The 16620-nt window shown below is 35.3% G+C and overlaps 1 protein-coding gene across 3 annotated transcripts in view; it reads right to left on the bottom strand.

Annotated features, from left to right (window-relative positions):
• The window catches only part of LOC125257606 (rab GTPase-activating protein 1), a 106804-nt gene that overhangs the window by 60919 nt on the left and 29265 nt on the right, over nt 1-16620 (bottom strand). For all 3 annotated transcript variants that reach the window (XM_048174100.1, XM_048174109.1, XM_048174119.1), the window contains 10 exons: nt 16258-16486; nt 14509-14716; nt 14237-14411; nt 10134-10291; nt 8462-8572; nt 8027-8093; nt 5365-5467; nt 3753-3922; nt 3337-3499; nt 2822-2915 (listed from right to left, as the gene is read on the bottom strand). In XM_048174100.1, the coding sequence (XP_048030057.1) occupies nt 2822-2915; nt 3337-3499; nt 3753-3922; nt 5365-5467; nt 8027-8093; nt 8462-8572; nt 10134-10291; nt 14237-14411; nt 14509-14716; nt 16258-16486 (1478 nt within the window). The remainder of the gene's footprint in view (nt 1-2821; nt 2916-3336; nt 3500-3752; nt 3923-5364; nt 5468-8026; nt 8094-8461; nt 8573-10133; nt 10292-14236; nt 14412-14508; nt 14717-16257; nt 16487-16620) is intronic.

Raw genomic sequence — 16620 nt, 5'->3', positions numbered from 1 at the left:
ATGTCCCAAATTTGATGAAAGGAATCTGTACATTTTCATGCATAACAACCCATTTATACAGCGTGAGAAAACTGCTAATCAGATTTCAAAAGTTTGGAGATTTTTTAAATGTTTTTGTAAAATGTCTCTTACACTCACCAAACCTAATAACTTTTCAAAATATCATTTAAAATGTAATTAATTTTTATGATACTATCAGCAGCCATTACGCCAGTCTTCAATGTAACATGATTCATATTTTTTCAGAATTTCTTAATGAATATAATGTTCAAAAGAACAATATATATATATATGTAACCATATAAATATCTTTACTGTCACTTTTGATCAATTGAATGCATCCTTGCTGAATAAAAGTATTAATTTCATTAAAAAAAAAAACAGTAAAGTAAATGTTGTAAAGTAAATGTTGTCCCCCGATAGCTCAGTTTGGCCGGACGGCCAGCTCTAGGAAGGGTTCTTGTCGTCCCAAACGTCTTCCATTTAAGGATTATGGAGGCCACTGTGCTCTTAGGAACCTTAAGTGCAGCAGAAATTTTTTTGTAACCTTGGCCAGATCTGTGCCTTGCCACAATTCTGTCTCTGAGCTCTTCAGGCAGTTCATTTGACCTCATGATTCTCATTTGCTCTGACATGCACTGTGAGCTGTAAGGTCTTATATAGACAGGTGTGTGGCTTTCCTAATCAAGTCCAATCAGTATAATCAAACACAGCTGGACTCAAATGAAGGTGTAGAACCATCTCAAGGATGATCAGAAGAAATGGACAGCACCTGAGTTAAATATATGAATGTCACAGCAAAGGGTCTGAATACTTAGGACCATGTGATATTTCAGTTTTTCTTTTTTAATAAATCTGCAAAAATGTCAACAATTCTGTGTTTTTCTGTTAATATGAGGTGCTGTGTGTACATTAATGAGGAAAAAAAAACTTAAATGGCTGCAATATAACAAAGAGTGAAAAATTTAAGGGGGTCTGAATACTTTCTGTACCCACTGTGTGTGTGTGTGTATATATATATATATATATATATATATACACACACACACACACACCACATATATATTTATATACATGTATTTTTTTTTGCAAACAACCGTATTAACATTATACATCATAAATGAACCTCAAGGAACATATTAAAATAATTTAAAAATCCATGTCATGACCCCTTTAACAATAGTATGACTGTAAATCTCAGCTTCCAAATAAGGAAAGCCAAGGGCTTAAAGAGGAGAAAAATTAGGGACTAGATGCAGATGTGAGCACAACACACACAAAGACACAGCTGTGTTCTTCAGGGTGCAGAGACAGTCGCAAGCCTGTAATTAAATTCCTGGGATTTTTAATTGAATTCATCTCGAGGTTTTGATTAACAACAATAAGAGTAATGGGAGCGGGAAATAATCTTAATAAGACCCTTATCTGTATTTGACCATTCCCTCATCCCCCAGTCTCTCTAGCCGTCTATTCTATTGCTCCACATTAAAATATCTCTCTCATTTCCCTCCCATGAATGAGTTCTTAAATTAGAAATGGTGTGTGTGCGTGTGTGAGCGCACACATGTAGAGATATTTTTCAGTTGGAGACAGAAAAAAAATATTGTGTGGGACGGGAACACTTGATTTTTGGCCTGTTTTATAGCACTTCTCTGCATAGAAGGCATACGGCAGTAGTTCAACACTGTCAAGAAGAAAGAAGTGGATAAGACAACCTCTAATCTAAATGTGCATATGCTAATGTGCAACAATTAATCTCTACAGGAATCTGTACAAGCTTTGTATCCGACCCACGGCTCTTAAACAATAGTATTGTGGCTCAAAGCATATTTTTTTCCTGCAAAGAGTTTAATCAAATTATACCTGTGGCTTGGCAGGGTCTAAACTGAACACCTTACAAAAAGCAAGTCAATAAAAATATATTTACTACTTTTTGAAGGTTTTTTTTTTAAAGGGCTTTTATTTTTTCAAAAGAGGGAGGGGGAATAATATTTTTATTCAGCAATGATGCATTAAATTGATCAAAAGTGAGAGTAAAGACATTTAGAATGTTACAAAAGATTTCCATTTTAAATAATGCTGTTCTTTTGAACTTCCTATTCATTAGAGAATCCTGAAAAAATGCATCACAGTTTCCACAAAAATATTAAGAGACACAACTGTTTTCAACATTGATAATAATAGTAAATGTTTCTTGAGCATCAAATCATCATATTAGAATGATTTTTGAAGGATCATGTGACACTGAAGACTGGAGTAATGATGCTGAAAATTCAGATTTGATCACAGGAATAAATTATAGTTTAAAATAGAACACAGTTACTTTCAATTGTAATAATATTTCACAATATTATGTTTCTATGTATGTATTCTATTCTGTATCTATTGATGTATTCTTGATCAAATAAATGCATTCTTGGTGAGCGAAAGAGAATTAAATAAATAAAAATTACCGACCCCCAAACTTTTGAACAGCAGTATACATGTTCCATCATGTGTCTAGCATTTATTAATTTTTGTTAATGTTAGTTAATAAAAATATTCATATTCATGTTAGTAAACAATTCGTTAACTTATGTTAACAGATGCAACTTTGGATCTTAAAAAATGTAATAAACTTTTAGATTAACATTAAGATGAACAAATGCTGTAGAAACATTGTTCATGTTACCTAATGTAGTTAAATAATATTAACAAATGAAACATTATTGTAAAGGGTTACCAATAAGGTAATATATTTAATAATATCATTACATTTGTCTGTTGTAATCACACATTTAAACCTTGAGCCTTCATTTCCATTTGTTTTCGAAGCACTTACCATTTAGACAGTAAATCTCCCCAAGTTTCCAGAATTTTTTCACCACATTCCTTAGACACGTCTCCAGAGCCACTCAATAACGGCTCATCATTATCTGGGAGGATAGTGGGAGAGAAAAAGCCAGAAAGATGTTACTAAGGTTCAGTAAAATCTCCTTATGTGCTAAAATATATTAGTTTATGTGAAAGTGAAAGGTTATGTGACATGAAGCCAAGTATGGTGTCCCATACTTGGAATTTGTGCTCTGCATTTCACCCATCCAACAACACACACACACCGTGAACACACACCCGGAGCAGTGGGCAGCCATTTTTTTTTTTTTTTTGCTGCGGTGCCCGGGAAGTGATTGGGGGTTAGAAGCCTTGCTCAAGGACACCTCAGTTGTAGGTACTGAGACTCAAACCCACGACCTTTGGGTTACAAGTCAGACTCTCTAACCATTAGGCCACAACTGCCCACATGTATATAATGATGTGAATGAGAACAACTCTGAATGACAGCCGAGGGCTGCTCACCTTCCTCCTCATCATCCTCAGGAGGGGATGGCACCATAGAGCCGTGAGACGGCAGGATGCCGGGGCTCGCTGTGGTCTTCCTCCTCTCTCTTTCTGTCTCACTCTCTAGACTCACCACTTCATACAGCGTGTCTGAGTTACTCTTCCTCTCCTTGTTCTCCATCTGACAGCAGAGTGAAGACACAGTAACACACAAATCTTTTAAAGACTGTCTCCACATGCTCGTTCATACTACGGCTTTGTCTCAAAACCTTGTGAGCACCCAGTCCTCCTAATGTGAAGGCTGGCTCAAATTGTTGCAATCAAAAATGTGACATTTTGGCAGTTTGTTAGCTTAATTTTATTTAGCTCAGTAGGTTTTGAGGCACAAAATTTTGGTTCTCCAGCAAAAAGCCCTGATCTGTGCTCATCCTCACCTGTCTGAGTTTGAGATAGAAGGTCTCGGTGTAACTGCGTTTGCTGAAGGGCCAGAAGAGCCTCTCGTTGGGTGAGCACACTCGAACCCGCGTCTCCAGCAGGAACCTCACAGGCTCCTCCACCTCTGTGATCACCAGGTCCACCGCAGTCGTCATGTACATGAACTTATCTGTGTCATACAAGTAAAAGAACAGCACATGGTCATCAAAGCGCACTCATATTAGTTGAGTTTATGCATGATGTCATTCACAATAATTTCTTAAATTCCAATAAAGTTTTTCTAATAATCCTAATAATAATATTCATTATTATTATTTTTATTATTGCTGTTGTTGTTGTTATAATAATACAATAATAATTAAATTACAAAATAATTATAATAACACTTATGAAAATGTTCATTATTAAATAAAAATACATTTTATTTGAACAGCACCTTTCATGCATTAAATGCGGCTCAAAGTACTTCAAATATCAAGAAAAAACAAATTGCTAAAATAATAATTATTATTATATTATATATTATTATTTAATTAAAGCAACAATAATAAATATTATTATTATTATTAGTAGTAGTAGTATTGTTAGTATTATTATTTTAACAACAACATTTTACAATTAGTTTTTTGACATATCAATGTACAAAAGGTGCCACACAAAAGTATTTTTATTTATTTATTAATAATAATACTTTATAATTTCATTATTAATGATGAGCTGTATTAAATGGATGAAAGGAGCTATTCATTTAATGATAAAAAGAATTATGTGTTAATAATTCTAAGGTGCTAAACAAATAAACACATTTTTATTTAATAAAAACAATTATGTGTTAATAATTCTAAGGTGCTATTCAAATAAGATGTATATTTCATAAAATAATAATAATTATTATTGAATATACAATTTATTTCTATACACGCATCAAATACAGCTCAAAGTACTTCAAACCTTAGGAAAAAACTAACATTTAAAGTGAAAACATTTTAGTATACACGTTTAATATAAATAAGAACATAAGTGTGAAAAGAAGGATAATAAATAATATTATAAAGCGGATGGTTCCAGCCCTTGATTCTGATTGGTTGAGCCACTTTTATAGTCATGGTAAATTACTCTAGAATCATAAACCTGTTTTTTGTTGTTGTTGTTGTTGTTGTTGTTGTTGTTGTTGTTGCTGTGTGTTTATTTTATGAATAAAATACATATTAAAATAAATATTTTCATAATCTATTTTAATATTTATATTCTAACCATTTTATAAAAGCAATAAACCCCATTAAGCTGTGGTTTACAGGGAATTTAGAACAGCTAAGGGGGTTTTAACATTCACTGTAAACCACAGCTTCACAGGGCTTATTGCTTTATTGTACTATGGTTAACTCCAGTGCTCTAATCTGAGTGGGCAGGCAGCATTACAAAAGTGTGTAATTTAAAATTGTTTGAAACCGGTTTCAGCAGGGGCTTTTTGGGGCACAATGGCTAAATGCAACTTCTCTAGATCACTTATAGTTTAAATTACAATATTCCAAAAATATCAGCATCAGAAGACCTCAAACAATGATTTGGAACTTAATCTCCTGCAAACTGAGCATGTGTATGGATCAGTACCTTTAGGCGTCTCCTCATTCACAGCCTGAAACTGAGGAGTGTTGGGATTCCAGCTCCCTGTGATGATGTAAGACTTCCCATCAGAACTCTTGCCCATTGATTCCTAACAAATGGGCGGAGGGCAGGTGAGGAGAGCCAAGAGAAAGAGAGGATAAAACAAAAATAAAGTCAAACATTATCACGAATTCAAAGAAACTTCATTTGTAGCTGTAGTTCAGCTCATAATGAATTAAACAACTGTGGGCAGTCCCAGCCAAAATTCTAACTGCTGATTGCTGGCATTGTCTACAGAACTAACGCAATGGAGCACTTCCAAGACAACACTTGAAAAAATCATCACATGGGCCAAGCAAAAGTAGTTTCAGAACTGAAAAGTTTAGTTGTAGTTAAAGGACACATTTCACCTTGCATTCTGTTTTCTGTTTGTCCCAAATGTTTGGCTAACTGTCTCATGTGTATCCTTGCTTGACTCTAATGCCAGATTACGCAGTCACTGAAGACAAAAAAATTATATATATATATATATATATATATATATATATATATATATATATATATATATTATTATTTTTTTGTCTTCAGTGACTGCGAATTCAGAATTCTGCGTGACAGAATTCAGTCAGTGAAGAATTTGCAGGGAAAAGTCGACAGATTATGTAACCTGATACACAATTTGGCTGCAGACTTTATTTTTATTTATTTTCATTTTCTTTTCTTAGAATAGAGAACCTTAAGTGTATTAGTTATTAAAAAAAAAAATTGGTCAAATTAATACAAAATTCATTCAAAGCAAGTTTTAAAAGTTTGAAGATCCAGGGCGTAATCAGGTTCTTTAAACGAAATTTGAATTTTGCTATTTTTAGAAATAATATGTAAATTCAGATGTGTTAATTAACATTATGTAATTTTACTGTAAAAATACTGTTTTTGCAAGTAAAAAACTGAATTACCACATCATTTACAGTTTAAAACAATAAAAGGACATTACCAAAAGTCCACATGTGATTATATATTATACAAATAGTTTTGTTTCTTATTTTTGTTATAATTTATGTACATTCAAATGATTTGCTACATTTTCAGTTATTTAGTTAATGTTTATTTTAGTGCCCTGTGTGTTATTTGATCTACATTGTGATTCAAATCTAGAATACTATAAAGCAATGTTTCTCAACCGGTCAACCGGTTGGTCGTGACCTGAAAATGGATCACAGGATCATTTTCAGTGGGTCGTGGAGTGTGTAGTCAAAGAAACGACAACAACAAAAAACTTTTTTGCTCATGCAAGACTTTTATTTGGAAATACATGCGTGAAAGCTGTTGACCCTTCTGTCAGATGTCATTTAAGTAAAGAGTGCCTGTCAGATGAGTTTTTTTTTTTTTTTTTTCATGCTATATGTGTCATTATTCTAATGTTATTTTCAATACTGAGCCGACGTTCGGATGTAAACACAGAAGGGCTGCACTGTGTCAACTGCGTACGAGTCTGACAGGGTAGAGAAGAAATTGTTGAATAAAGTCATTATTTTTGTTTTGTTTTTGCGCACAAAAAGTATTCTCATCGCTTTATAACATTAGGGTGGAACTACTGCAGTCACCTTGACTATTTTAACAATGTCTTTACTACTTTTCTGGACCTTGAATGATGGTAATTACTTTGCTTTCTATGGGGGATTAAAAAGAAACCTTGGATTTCATCAAAAAATATCCGAAGATGAACGGAGGTCTTACGGGTTTGGAACGACATGAAGGTGAGTAATTAATGACATAAATTTCATTTTTGGGTGAACTAACCCTTTAATTAGTAAGTCATGAAATTACCAAAAAGTACCAATAAATTACACTACTGGTACATCGTGTGTTAGCTAGGAAGGATTTGCATGCAGGTATGATGTTCATTCTATTCATCAGGATCAGTATCCATGTTTTTTATTAACAGTTCATATTAGTATCATGTGTTCACCATTGTAACTGTAGTTTCCGTAACCTTAACCCAAAATTCCACTTTATTTTCACTTGTGTTGCTTTCTATGTTTTTGATGACTATGGTGGCTCATACCAAACTTACTAAGTTTATTGTATTAATAAAAACTTGTTTGGGACTGCTATTTAATAGCCTTACCTTTATTCATCAGTGTTGTTAAATGTAGGTTTTTTTTCAGAAACACTTTTTGTTATAGTGGTTGAGTCTCTCTTCACATCCTGATACCAATCAAGAATAGAAGTGGTCTAAATATTAAAACATGTACATATATCTTCTGTGGAAGTCTCAGGACCAAAAAAAATGCCTGCAGACTCTGCTGTGTGCATTCATGTGTTTTGAGGGAGGCGTGGCTTTGAAGAGCACTCTGAAGGGAGGGTAAGATCTTATGTTTTCACAGCTAGCTTGCTATTACTTGCTTCTCTCCGAAACTGCCTAATCCTACCTTTAAATAAAGTGGGACGGTACTTGTGTGTATGTCAACCATTTTCAAGAGATAAATTTGCTTGGTTCAAATTCCTAAAAATATGGGGCGCGGCTTAATGAACATGGGAAACTGTGCGTCCCATGGCCAAACTATAAAGTAATTCATTGATCAAGGAAAGATAAGGGTACTGGAGAGGGACGGATAAGTGGAGTTGATCCAAAACTAGAGATCCAGGTTTGTCTTACGCCACCTACCAGGTCAAGCAGGTGCATATCACTGTTCTTTACGTTCTTCCCGGGGCTCAAGAGCAGACCAAAACACCTGAAACACAAACACATTCCTCACTGGAACAGAACCACAGAGGAACTACACATATTAACTGTAAAGCTGCACATTCGCACACCCATTTTGGGGTGTTGAGCCTGAGAAAATATATATAAACAGAAAAGCACAGCTGTGCATTCAGGCAGGGTTGGCTTCAGTTCAAAACAACATCAGTCACCATGGAGAAAAACCATCCTCCATTTTCTCATGGCCCGAAAGGAACACTTGAGCTCAGAAAGCACATAATTCAGTGTATGTTTATCATTAATAAATGAATTATTGGTTGTTATGGGAGACATGGGGCTCTTCTGGATGAGGATGTCCTCTCAGTGGAGAGAGCCTGTGTCACTGTGCAAAGCACGTACCTCTCGATGGCCAACTCTTTGTTGGACGTCTGCTGAACATAGATCACAATCTTTTTGTCCATGCCTGGCCGCAGTTTGAAGCTCTGTCTGTCCTTGTCCTTTGATACGGCACTGATGGACACAAAGAGAGTTTTCAAACGCTGGCTTGGGTGAATCTCACAAAAAACAGATTTTAATTCAAAATGACAAGATTGTTATTATTTTGACAACACTTAAGCATATTTTCCCTCAAAATTCGCATCACTGCAATGTGTCTCCAAATTATACATGTGGAGAATTCACATTATTCTCAATGGTGATTCTCATTAGATGCTCATTACTGTACTAATTATTTTTTTAATGAAATGATCATAAATTGAAGATTAAATTTTATTAGTGAATCAGTGATTCATGCAGAGATTTGTGAAGTAAAAAGTTGTTCAAAAATACAGTAAAACAGTAATATTGTAAAATATTACAATATAAAAGAAGTGCTATTTATATGAATATATTTTAAAATGTAATTTATTCCTTTGATGCAAAGCCGAATTTTCAGCATCATTACTCCAGTCTTCAGTGTCACATGATCCTTCAGAAATCATTCTCTATTTAGAAATATGTTGAAAACAGTTGTGCTGCTTAATATTTTTGTGGAAACCGTGATACATTTTTACATTTTCTGTGAATAGAAAGTTCAAAAAAGACAGTATTTATTTGAAACATTTTTTTTCTCGTAATGTAAATGTCTTTACTGGCACTTTTAACGTCCTTACTGAAAAAAAAATGTTTGTTTTAGTTTTAAAAATCTGAATATAAATGGTAGTACAAATAAATTCAGAATAGTTTTAGCAAAAGCCAAAACTACAACTAAGTCTTTGTAAAAATGAACATGCATCTTTTGCATCCAAATGGAGCAAACAGTCCTTTCAAGGTAATTCTGTCATTTTTTTCCTGTTGTTTTTATCCAAAGTGACTTGCAGTCCATTTATAACAGGGACAGTCTCTCTGGAGCATCAAGCTCATGGTGATGGAGACAGAGAGGTTATTTTGGGCCCTTTCCTTAAATACTTTTCTTTCTTTTTGTCTTGTCTGTGCAGCATTGAAAAAGCCATTGTAAACACACTATATAGGCCGCTAAAAGGTATACAAACTGTTCAATTGTTAACTTAACTGTAATATTATAATTAATATTAATTTAATTAATATAATAATATTAATAACAATATTATAATTAGAATATTCCACACATAGGGAGATGTGTGTCAGTGCTTGTTACACTGAACAATGCTTCTTTACAGATGTTAACAAGCCAAGAAAGTATATGTTTCCTTTGAAGCGAGTTTTTTCCACTGCTTTACAGTGCAGGTCTGCTGCAAATTTGTGTTAATAGAACTCTGTGTAGGGCGGAGGAATGAGGCGAAGATGTAAGGGATGATAAATGACAGGAAGCATGTGTCGACACTTCAGAGAAAGAGAAGAAGAAGAGGTGGAGGAACTGCAGATTTTTCTATTTTTATCGTTTCCTTCATCAAAATAGGGCAGATGACTTCCGAAGACTGGATACCAGAAAATAACACCTAATTCAATTATGCAGTTAGAGACGAGACCTCCGGGGTTAAACTCAGATATGTACGGGGAGGAATCGGGAGACCTAAATGAACTTTAATGGAGGGAGAGTAGCAAAGTCATTCACCTAAATGTGCCCTTCCCATCATCCTCTTTGATCTCCAGACTGACAGTGAAGGTGAAGACATCGCTGTCTGGCGTAAGGGGCGGAGCCTTGGCTGCGAGTGGTGCTTTATTGGCTGATCGGCGGAAAGCTGTGGCAAAGCTGTAGAGTATTCGGCTGACCTACAAACATACACACACACATCTCAGTGATTGGAGTCAAAACAGTCTCCAGTGACACAGGCTGTATTACAGTGACTCACAGTCGCTCTGTTCTCAGGTTATCAACACACTCATTAGCACACAAAGATAGAAATACACACAGCCTTTTGCTGTTTTAACCTTTTACTCCACAGTCTCAAGATGGTCAACCAGTCATTTAGTGAAGTTGACTAGTGCAGTGTTACAACCCAAAAGTGGGTCACAAGACCATTTTAAGTCGAGAAGCGTGTTGTCAAAAAGAAACAACAATGTACAGTTTTCCATGGTAACTGTAATTTATATGTATTATCGAGGCCCACAAATACTCCCCCATTGCATTACTATGCACAAAGACTATAGAATAACACAAGACGTATCACTCATATAGTTTTGAATGGGAGAAAGTGTAACGCGCAATATGGCGGAATAAGTCCCGCCTTCTAAATAAGAGCCAATCACCGACTGGTAAAGTCATCGCGTCACTTCAGCGGCCGTTAGAATTGCCGGTTTCTATAGAAACAGTCAGACGCGCGCCTCCGAAGAGACGCGCATTTAGGTCTGCGCATGCGCATTAGCTTGATCCAGCCTGAAAAATAGTTTTTTGCCATGATTCGAGCGTTTAGAAACTAAATGTATGAGCCGGTTGTTGTTAGATTTCATTGGTGATTTCAAATATGAAATTTAATCGTAAGGTTGGCGAACAGTTTTGGAGAATTTGATGTTTCCCCATTCAAAGAGATAGGGCATGATGCCCAGGATGCCCGAGAGGCGTTTCAAAGATGGCCGCCGAGTGAAATGACTTGTCTTAAAGGGACTTTGCTATACATTATATTCAACATTATATATAGTAATTTAATGTAGTAATGTCAATGAAACTCCATAGACTTTCATTTTTTCCATCACGCAGTACTCGCACTTTCAATGAAGGCATTCGTTGGATCTCTTACACAGACAAGCCGCTCACGCAGAGACTCTCCCGGTGCTCGCTATGCCCCGCCTCTCCCGCTATTAATGCACTATAACACATCTAAAATGCTTTCAATAATCATACAACTAAAACAAAATGTAATATGCTGATTCAAATGACGTTTCATTTTGAGGAGTGCCGTTTCAGCGCATATGGTTAGTTCATCCAAAAATTTTAATTCTGCATTTACTCACTTTCATGTTGTTTTTGCGCAGTATGCAAGCATTTGAACGTCTGTGTTACTACAGTATGCACGTTGTTGTAAATCAGTTCATCATTTAAAGTCATGTGTCTCTTCAGAAGACTTGGATTTGGTTTATACCACTCGGTTGATTATTTTTACGATGCCTTTATGACATTTTTTAGGTTTTAGAGGAATGGACTTTAAATGGAGGGACAGAAATCTATCAGGTTTCATAAAAAGCTGAACGAAAATCGTATAGGTTTTAAATGACATGATGGTGAGTACATGATGACAGAATTTACATTTTTGGGTGAATTATACCTTATAAATACAGTAAGCTGAGCCTTGGATAAAACTAATTCTATATCGTGAATCATATCATCGCAATATCTCGATACAACAATGTATCGCTACACCGCTAAGATATACTTTATAATCTTATTCATCACTGTTAGTGATATTCTTTCAATTTATGTTCATGTTAAGTAAAGTGAGGCCAGTACTCATGTGTTTGTGTCCATTTTTGAGAAATAAATTAGTTTGGTTCAAATTCCTAAAAACTTAGGTCACGGTTTCATGGCCATGGGAAACTGTGGTCCTATGGCCAAACTAGCGGAGAACCACTGGACTACTGAGTTTAATGTTTTCAGAGTGAAAAATCTCAATTGCAATGCTATAGATTGCCAATAGTCAGTAGTACTCTAAAAAACTGAGAAGTTTCATCTTTTAATTCATCACCTCCAACACAGCCATCAAATGTGTGTGTACATGTATCCATCATTATTAAACATAAATTAACAGATATAAATGTTTAAATGTGGAGTGACAACTGCTCTGTGAGTCTAATCGCAAAGGTTTCTGAATTCTGCGGCTCATAATGCAGCCAAATTATATATATCCCTTTAGAAGAATGCCCACTGATGAATCATGCATAATAAGAAAAGGAGTGTGAATTTAAATTTAAATAACAATAACAGATTTGTCTGCACGGCTGTGGTCTCCCTCAAGCTGAGCTCTAAGTGTGTCTGTATAAGAGGAACTGGATCATTTTGGGAGCATTTCAGGCTAAATTTAACCTAACAGCTGAGCTTGACATACAGTATGGAAGCAAAAGGTTTGATCACAGAGCAAATACTAACAACAAGTGCCCCCCCTTCAGACTAAACCAGAAAACTGCAATCATTCTATCAGAAAGAAGAAAAAAAATTCATGACACAAGCATATATCTCATGAACAGGTTCAGATCATATTTGACCACAAAATCAAAAAAAAAAAAAAAGAAAGAAAACATATGCCTTTTATTAGATTTGTATCGTTGTGATTTTTCTCACAATTAAAATACATTGTTCCACAGAATTCTCATTGTTATAATTTTTTTTAAAAATACCATAATATTAAACTCCATTTTTTTCTTGGAAAATCTGCTTAATTATCATTAAAAAAAATAATAATGTCACAGTGCAAACAATTCTTAATGGTCCTAAAACAGTCTTTATTTTTATTATACCAAATATATTTTAGATATCATTTTTATAAAATATTATTTATTCATATATATATATATATATATATATATATATATATATATATATATATATATATATATATATATACACAGTACAGTCCAAAAGTTTGGAACCACTAAGATTTTTAATGTTTTTAAAAGAAGTTTCGTCTGCTCACCAAGGCTACATTTATTTAATTAAAAATACAGTAAAAAACAGTAATATTGTGAAATATTATTACAATTTAAAATAACTGTGTACTATTTAAATATATTTGACAAAGTAATTTATTCCTGTGATGGCAAAGCTGAATTTTCAGCATCGTTACTCCAGTCTTCAGTGTCACATGATCCTTCAGAAATCATTCTAATATGCTGATCTGCTGCTCAATAAACATCTATGATTATTTTCAATGTTGAAAACAGTTGTGTACTTTTTTTTCAGGATTCCTTGATGAATAGAAAGTTCAAAAGAACAGCATTTATCTGAAATACAAAGCTTCTGTAGCATTATACACTACCGTTCAAAAGTTTGGGGTCAGTAAGAATTTTTATTTTTATTTTTTTGAAAAGAAATTAAAGAAATGAATACTTTTATTCAGCAAGGATGCATTAAATCAATCAAAAGTGGCAGTAAAGACATTTATAATGTTACAAAAGATTAGATTTCAGATAAACACTGTTCTTTTTAACTTCCTATTAATCAAATAATCCTGAAAAAAAATATTGTACACAAATATTTTGTACAATTGTACACATTAAATGTTTCTTGAGCAGCAGATCAGCATATTAGAATGATTTCTGAAGGATCATGTGACACTGAAGACTGGAGTAATGATGCTGAAAATTCAGCTTTGACATCACAGGAATAAATTACTTTGTGAAATATATTCAAATAGAAAACAGTTATTTTAAATTGTAATAATATTTCACAATATACTGTTTTTTACTGTATTTTTAATTAAATAAATGTAGCCTTGGTGAGCAGACGAAACTTCTTTTAAAAACATTAAAAATCTTAGTGGTTCCAAACTTTTGGACTGTACTGTATATATATATATATATATATATATATATATATATATATATATATATATATATATATATATAAAATTTCTTTTTGTTTTTTGTTTTTTTACCCCCCAGAGTTAAATATGACCTGGACATTTCTTGACAGTATTCATAAGATTCAATCAATAATTTCCACACAAATATCATTCCACAATCTTCCTTAACAAATCCATGTGTAAAGTGCAATTGTGTTTGTCTCACCGCCTCCTGGATCTCACAGCGGAAGACATGGATGCGGAAGATCTCTGAGTTGTAGTGGCTCTCGGTGAAGGCGAAGCAGTCGCTCTCCGGTGTGCCGTCATGGCCGCGAACACAAAAGAGGATCTTGTAAATGGGGTAGTTGGCAATCTCAGTGCTGGTCTGAGGGTCCAGCAGCCTGATTGGATATTCAAGAACAAGATGCTTTGATTAATTATCTCTTGTGGTGTTTGAACCAACAATTTGTTGCTTTTGTCCGTAGCTTCCCAACGTACCTGACGGTGCCCTCTGAGACTCCGGGCACGGAGAGGGTGACGTCCAGAGGCATCTGGCACTGGCTGCGGAGTATGCTGACCATACGCAGGGCCTCCACCTCACTGCGCGGGGCGTTCACTGACGCACAGCCCAAATACGTCAGTTTACTGAACACCACGCTGTCCTCGTCCGGGACAGGGGTACCAGGACTCAAGTCAGAGGGCTCATCTACAGGAAGTGATTGGCAGAGAGACACACTCCATTAGAAGACTCAAAATTAAACTTTTAAACTCAACGTTTTGGACACACTTTGATTTATCTTTCTCATTATCTTAAAACCTTTTAATCGGGATGCTTCTGCTTAAATGCTTAAAATTATATTTTTGTACACCAAAATAAATAATGCCTACAAATGTATTTGTCATAACTACAATTAAACAGGTATATATATATATATATATGCACCTTGATAAATGACCAGCAGATGGCACTGCCTGCATATGTGTCACACTGACTCTACACACTTTTCTTTGTATGAAAATCCATGACATTTTAATATTGGCTATTTTTACATTTCTGAACACAAAAAAATGGTTTTGAAATGTGATTGCCATGCATTAAAAGGTACACATCAGACATATAATTTTGTCAGTAGTGTTTTATAAAAATAAATGAATTATGAAATATATTCCTGGATTTTTATTTGATTTTTTTTAACAGTGTTATTTAAAACAGACTTAAAGCCAATTATTGGTTTGCATTTACAGCACCTCTAAAAAAAAAATCAAGTAATCTGAACCAATTAGTATCTCAAGTGATAACAGACTTGGTTGTGAACAGGCCTATAAAGTCAACATGAAATCAAAATGTACCCCATTTAATTTCTTATTGTGTTTTCACACCTGTAGGTCGATTGCATTGTTCTGAAACAGGGGCTTAATTTGTTACAATGTTGCATTTTCTTCTTGGTTCGGTTTGCTTTCACAAGGCAATATTTCAAAGCGTACCAAAATGTGTTTTTGCAAGTCACATCCGTGTAGAACTGTCTTCCGTGTAGAGTTTCCTCTGCGTCATTCATTAAAATGTTTGACAATGAGCTGAGAATATTGTGGCTTGTTTAGTACCTACTGTCGAGACACATGCAAACACTATACGAATGTAGCCACCATTCCCGCTGTTAAATTATGTACTACATTCATACTAATTTAAGCGCGATCTCTCTGTATCTCCCAGCACTGTCTAACAGATTTGTCGAGACACATGCAAACACTATATATGAATGTTATAATGCAGCTAGAGCAGGAATCAAGGTTTTCTTGCATGGAGAAGGGCGACTACACAACATCTTAAGATGAAGAGGTGCTCTTTGGTTTTTTACTGATGTAACTAATGTGCTCACTCACAGAATCAAACACTGATGCATTTTATATAACACATTTTCCGTTATGAAATATGATATCTTTTGGTTCGTTGGTCCGTTGGGTCGGATTGCTTTCACGCCACAAGCGAACCGCCCCAGAGTTCGTTTGCAATCGGGTCGAGACCACCTCGTTCAGGCGATCTCAGAGCGATTGTTTTGGTGCGGGTCCGAGCGCGATGGCCGTGTTCACATATGCCTAAACGAACCGAACCAAGGGAGATAACACACCAGGAAACGCACCCAAACAAACACTCAGGTGTGAAAGCACCCTTAGTCATGTTCAAGTATTCCTTTAACTCTTAGTTTGCAGATGGTCTGTGAGTAGTAGGGTGATTTTTGTTTTTTTTACCCCTGTAAGATCTCTCGTTGAGTTCGCTCTCCTGAGCTCCCTGAATGGGCAGCACTATCTCAAGTTTAGGGGGCATTGAGCCGGACCGTGATGGCGCAGCTGTAGTGGGATAGCCATGGTCAACCCCAACCAGTTGGTCCGGTCCACCCACCAGTTCAGTTACCGAAGGGTCCATCAGCACATCTTCCAGCTCCTGCTGTAACTCCTGTTCACTGCCGTTCCCCACAATCTAAACGCACACACACACACACACACACACACACACAGACCCATCAGTACAGTCATTCCACGATTCATCCGAGACACATTTAGGCTCAATAGGGTGAACGGATTGGAAAGTACCGGACCATAAAGATCAATCAG

This window comes from Megalobrama amblycephala, linkage group LG2, assembly GCF_018812025.1.
Source record: "Megalobrama amblycephala isolate DHTTF-2021 linkage group LG2, ASM1881202v1, whole genome shotgun sequence".
In the NCBI taxonomy this organism is placed as follows: Eukaryota; Metazoa; Chordata; class Actinopteri; order Cypriniformes; family Xenocyprididae; genus Megalobrama; species Megalobrama amblycephala.
The sequence above is the reverse complement of the archived record's forward strand: the minus strand, read 5'-3'. Positions and strand labels throughout refer to the sequence as shown.